General features: G+C 36.2%; 1 protein-coding gene across 1 annotated transcript in view; it reads left to right on the top strand.

Annotated features, from left to right (window-relative positions):
• Positions 1-3408: 3408 nt before the first annotated feature.
• The window catches only part of LOC113070775 (vitamin K epoxide reductase complex subunit 1-like protein 1), a 10674-nt gene continuing 9847 nt past the window's right edge, over positions 3409-4235 (top strand). Inside the window, exon 1 of the mRNA XM_026244216.1 lies at positions 3409-3638. Coding sequence (XP_026100001.1) covers positions 3448-3638 — 191 coding nt within the window. The 5' untranslated portion in view covers positions 3409-3447. The remainder of the gene's footprint in view (positions 3639-4235) is intronic.

Genomic DNA, 4235 nt, shown 5'->3' with positions numbered 1-4235 from the left:
ATGTAACTTCATAAAACCAGTGCCCATATTACAATAATAAAACATAATCCTGATATAATAATAATCAGCCAAGGACTGAATATCATATAGTAAGTCACATACAGTGACACTTAAATATTAAATAACATAACTTTGGTAATGTTGTAACCTGATGATCATATTTAAGCATATAAACATATTTACTTGTTTTATCTTGTCTTTAAAACCTTGAAAAATCACATACTTTCAACTTATTCCCATGCTCAGATAAAAAGCTAGATACTCGGATGCTTATTAAAAACATAGAGAATACAAACACCACAAAGAAGATTGTGCAAATATATTTATTAGCATTTGTCTTCCATTACAGAACTTAACGAGTTGTGTCTTCTCGTTTCTTACGTAGGTGAACGTTTAAGACGTGACACATACACGCACTCTGCTGCAGGCGTCACGTGACAGCGACAGCAGCAGAATGTGGAACAGAAGCGCGGGAGCGTGCGCGGGAGCGCGCCTCTAACAAAAACATTCATTTGGGAAAAGGGCAGAACAGACATTTGGACCAAGATCCGGTTTCACTTATCCATCTCCAGTATGTGCAGCCTGAATCTGTAACGCATAATAATACATAAAAAATTAATATTCAAAATAAAATACAAAGGCAGGAATGCACATGAAAACTGAATGGTCGTTGGTGCACAAAGACGGTGGAGGAGGACGTGTCTAGACAATAACATGCACGCGCATAACCCTCACCTCAATGCATTCTCCTCAGGAGGAACAGCTCTTGGTTCTCCTGCGTTTGAGTTCACTGTTCAGCAGTTTTTCAGCTATTTTTCTCTCGTGTCCGGCCGGAGAGTGGCGATTAGTGTTCAGCTCGATTTCCTTCTTACTTCTGCCTTTTCCTCCAGCGTGGCAGGAATATTCCTCCAGGTTATAATAGTCATACTCATCGTAATGCGCTTCTTCGAACGACACCAATCTGTCGATGTCGGTGGCCATGATGTGATTAATAGTCTCTCTGCAACACGAGCTCTTCCTGCGAGTCTCTTCTGTGAGTAAACAACGCCGCTGTCACGCGGTTTTCTGAATCGGGGACGTCACGTGGGTTTCAGGGGCGCTCGGTGATTGGTGGAGAGTTCCAGCGTGCTTGTGATTGGCTGCGTTTTGGTGCTATTCGATCATTAAGAACACTCTGATTGGCTGAACGCTGGACGGTTTTTAACCTTGAGTCCATGATGAACAAAGCCCACTTCCGCATTTTCCTTTATTTATTTACACAAGAACATGTAGCAATAATATTTAAAAATATGATTTTTGATTACAAAAAGAAAGAAAATGGAAAAAAATATCATCGCTTTCCAGTGCAGACTTCAGTATGAAATAAACTAAATTAGCTTCGCAAGTAACGTTATTTCATATTGAATATGTAAAAGTATATATAAGTGTAATTCCTACCATCAACAGCGTTTGCTTTTTAAAGCTAGTTTGTTTTTGCAGCATTTCCATCCATTGGCAAAAAACTTTTAAAGTTGATATAATAATGCATATTCTGTTCATGATTACTGATTTATACCTGAGACCAAACAAAACAAACTTTGTTATATGACACAGACCACATGGTTACATAATGTTGGTATCCTGCACACAGTAATACAATAACACCCATTTCCATGCTGTATCTCCAATGTGTTTGCATATAAAGTCCTTTTGACTGAAGTATGTCTTTAACAATGATTTGTCACAACATGTTTCGCATTCTTGGTTAAAGACAAGTTTCTTTCACAAATGACAACAACTCCAGACAGGCAACTCAGAAGACTGAAGGAGCATGTATCATATAAAATGCAAGCAGTTTCACTGTAACATTATTTATAACCAAATAATTAAAGTAGCATTTCAAACTGTTGCATAATATAAATTACAACATACAGCACAATTGCACTTGCATGCAATACAAACAATGCATTTCACATTTAAGATTCAGACATTTTTTTATGCAAGCAGACATATTATACATGCACACACACACACATGTGGGTCAAAGATATTAAGATGTCCACATCAAAATAAATTTTAACAAGTGACTTTAGACCCATATAAAGTACATTAAATGTAAGTAAAGTGTCTACTTTAAAGGTTTCAAATAAGTGTTTGGAGAAAATATGTCAAAATTTGGTTAAAATAATGTTACCTTGTCAATATTTATGTTTAAATTCAAACATGCTCAATCTGACGTGTAAAATTAAAATATATAAAAGAATAAGGGAGCATATTGTGTTTTACATGAGTTAAAAATTATATTATATATATATATTAAATGTAATATAAATGTTATATATAATATATTAAATGTAATTTATTCCTGTGATGCAAAGCAACAAATTGGCAGAATTTCTTTTTTTTTTTACTCATTTTAAAAAAGAACTGGCACACATTAAAATGAACAAGAAATAACAAAGCAAAAAAAAAAAAAAAAATATATATATATATATATATATATATATATATATATATATATATATATATATATATATATGTGTGTGTGTGTGTGTGTATATATAATAATTCATAACATGTTATTGGACATATTTTTATTGTATTAGTTTAACATATTATTATCGATGGGAATTTCCAGTGTTATTTTTTGTGGGGGGAGATAACTCAGTTGTGATAGTGTGCTAAATTAATAAATGTAATAAAAGGAAATAAATGATGTGATAAAACCAAAATAGTTCATTTGAAATGTAATGCTGAATTATATTTTAAATAACGTTTTTTCCCTTTATGTATTTATTTTACTTTTTTTTCATTTATTTACTTCATACAAATCATTTTTATATTAAATTAATTAATACATTTTTAAATGTATTTATTCATGCATTTATTTATTTATTTATTCTATGTATTTATTTATTCCCACGTGTATTCATTTCCAGATTTATCCATCTATATATTAATTTATTTATTTTTAATTTCTGCAGGGTTGGTGCTCCATAGAAGCATCCAACATTCCGGCTTTTTTAAAGTGCAATTTTTTCTTTTAGCAATTTCAGTGTGAACGCACTATTTATATTACAAAACATCATAGACTAGACTTTGTTGTTGTTCTTCTTCTTCCTCTCTCTTTTCCCTTGTTACCTTTTGAGAGTAATTAGTTATATTTATGTTGATTATTCTTATTATTCATGGTGGTTGTGCCTTTGTTGGTGGATGTTCCCTGTCTGGTTGTGTACAATTTGCAATAATAAATAAATAAATAAAATGTGGCCCCCGCTGAGGCAAGAATGGCGAGACGCTCAGTGGACACGCCCACCCGTTGAACAAACCACGCCCACTTAAACAAATCACCCGCGTCAGCCACGCCCCCGGTGTTGTGACACGTCTCGAAGCCTTTCCACGCCGCGCGCACGCCCAACTGTCGAGGCAGGGGAGGCCGCGCGCGTTTGAGCAAAGGCCGGGAAAATAATGGCGGCGCCCGTCTTGCGAGTGTCCACCCCTCGCTGGGAGCGGATAGTGCGGCTACTCGTCTGTCTCTCAGGAATCCTGTTATCCCTGTACGCTTTCCACGTGGAGAGGGAAAAGACCCGCGACGCCAACTACCGCGCCATGTGTGACTTGAGCAGCTCCATCAGCTGCTCCAAAGTCTTCACGTCCAGGTGAGAGAGCGAGTCTCATAACCTAGCGAGTTCCCTAACTAGACAGCTGAGACACTAGGACTCAAGAACCTAGACACAGCTGTCAAAGACGCGTTCGAACTCTCGAAAACAGCGTTCTGACCCCTTCTGAACGCTTTAGGACATTTCGTGGTCGTTCCAAGGTTTAAACTTGCCCTTGATGACCAGAAAGTGCTGTCTAGTTAGGGAGCTTCCAATCTCTTGACACACAGCGGGAAAATCGCTTCGGGCCGCTGACTGGCTGAACATCTAATAAAATAACACACCCGTCTCACATTTATAGTCTGTTCTCATAGCGTCTCTTGGTTTGACACAAATGTAAACATAAATATGAATGAAATAACGTAATTTTAAAGCTGTTTATGAATGTGGCTTTTGTCTTATGAGGAAAAACACAGTGCGATAGCAGCTAATGCTAACACTGCTAATGAGTGAATGAGCTCTTTATCAGTCGAATACTATTAATAATGCTCTTATAACTTCATAAACGTTTATTTTCTAATCTCCTGGACTGGAGTGTGGTGTCGAGGTGAAATCAGAGCCACTCATTTATTAGCAGTAGTCACATTAGTTTCATGA

Source organism: Carassius auratus, chromosome 5 (assembly GCF_003368295.1).
Source record: "Carassius auratus strain Wakin chromosome 5, ASM336829v1, whole genome shotgun sequence".
Classification (NCBI taxonomy): Eukaryota; Metazoa; Chordata; class Actinopteri; order Cypriniformes; family Cyprinidae; genus Carassius; species Carassius auratus.
Note: the sequence above shows the minus strand (reverse complement) of the source record. Positions and strands in the feature narration are given on the sequence as shown.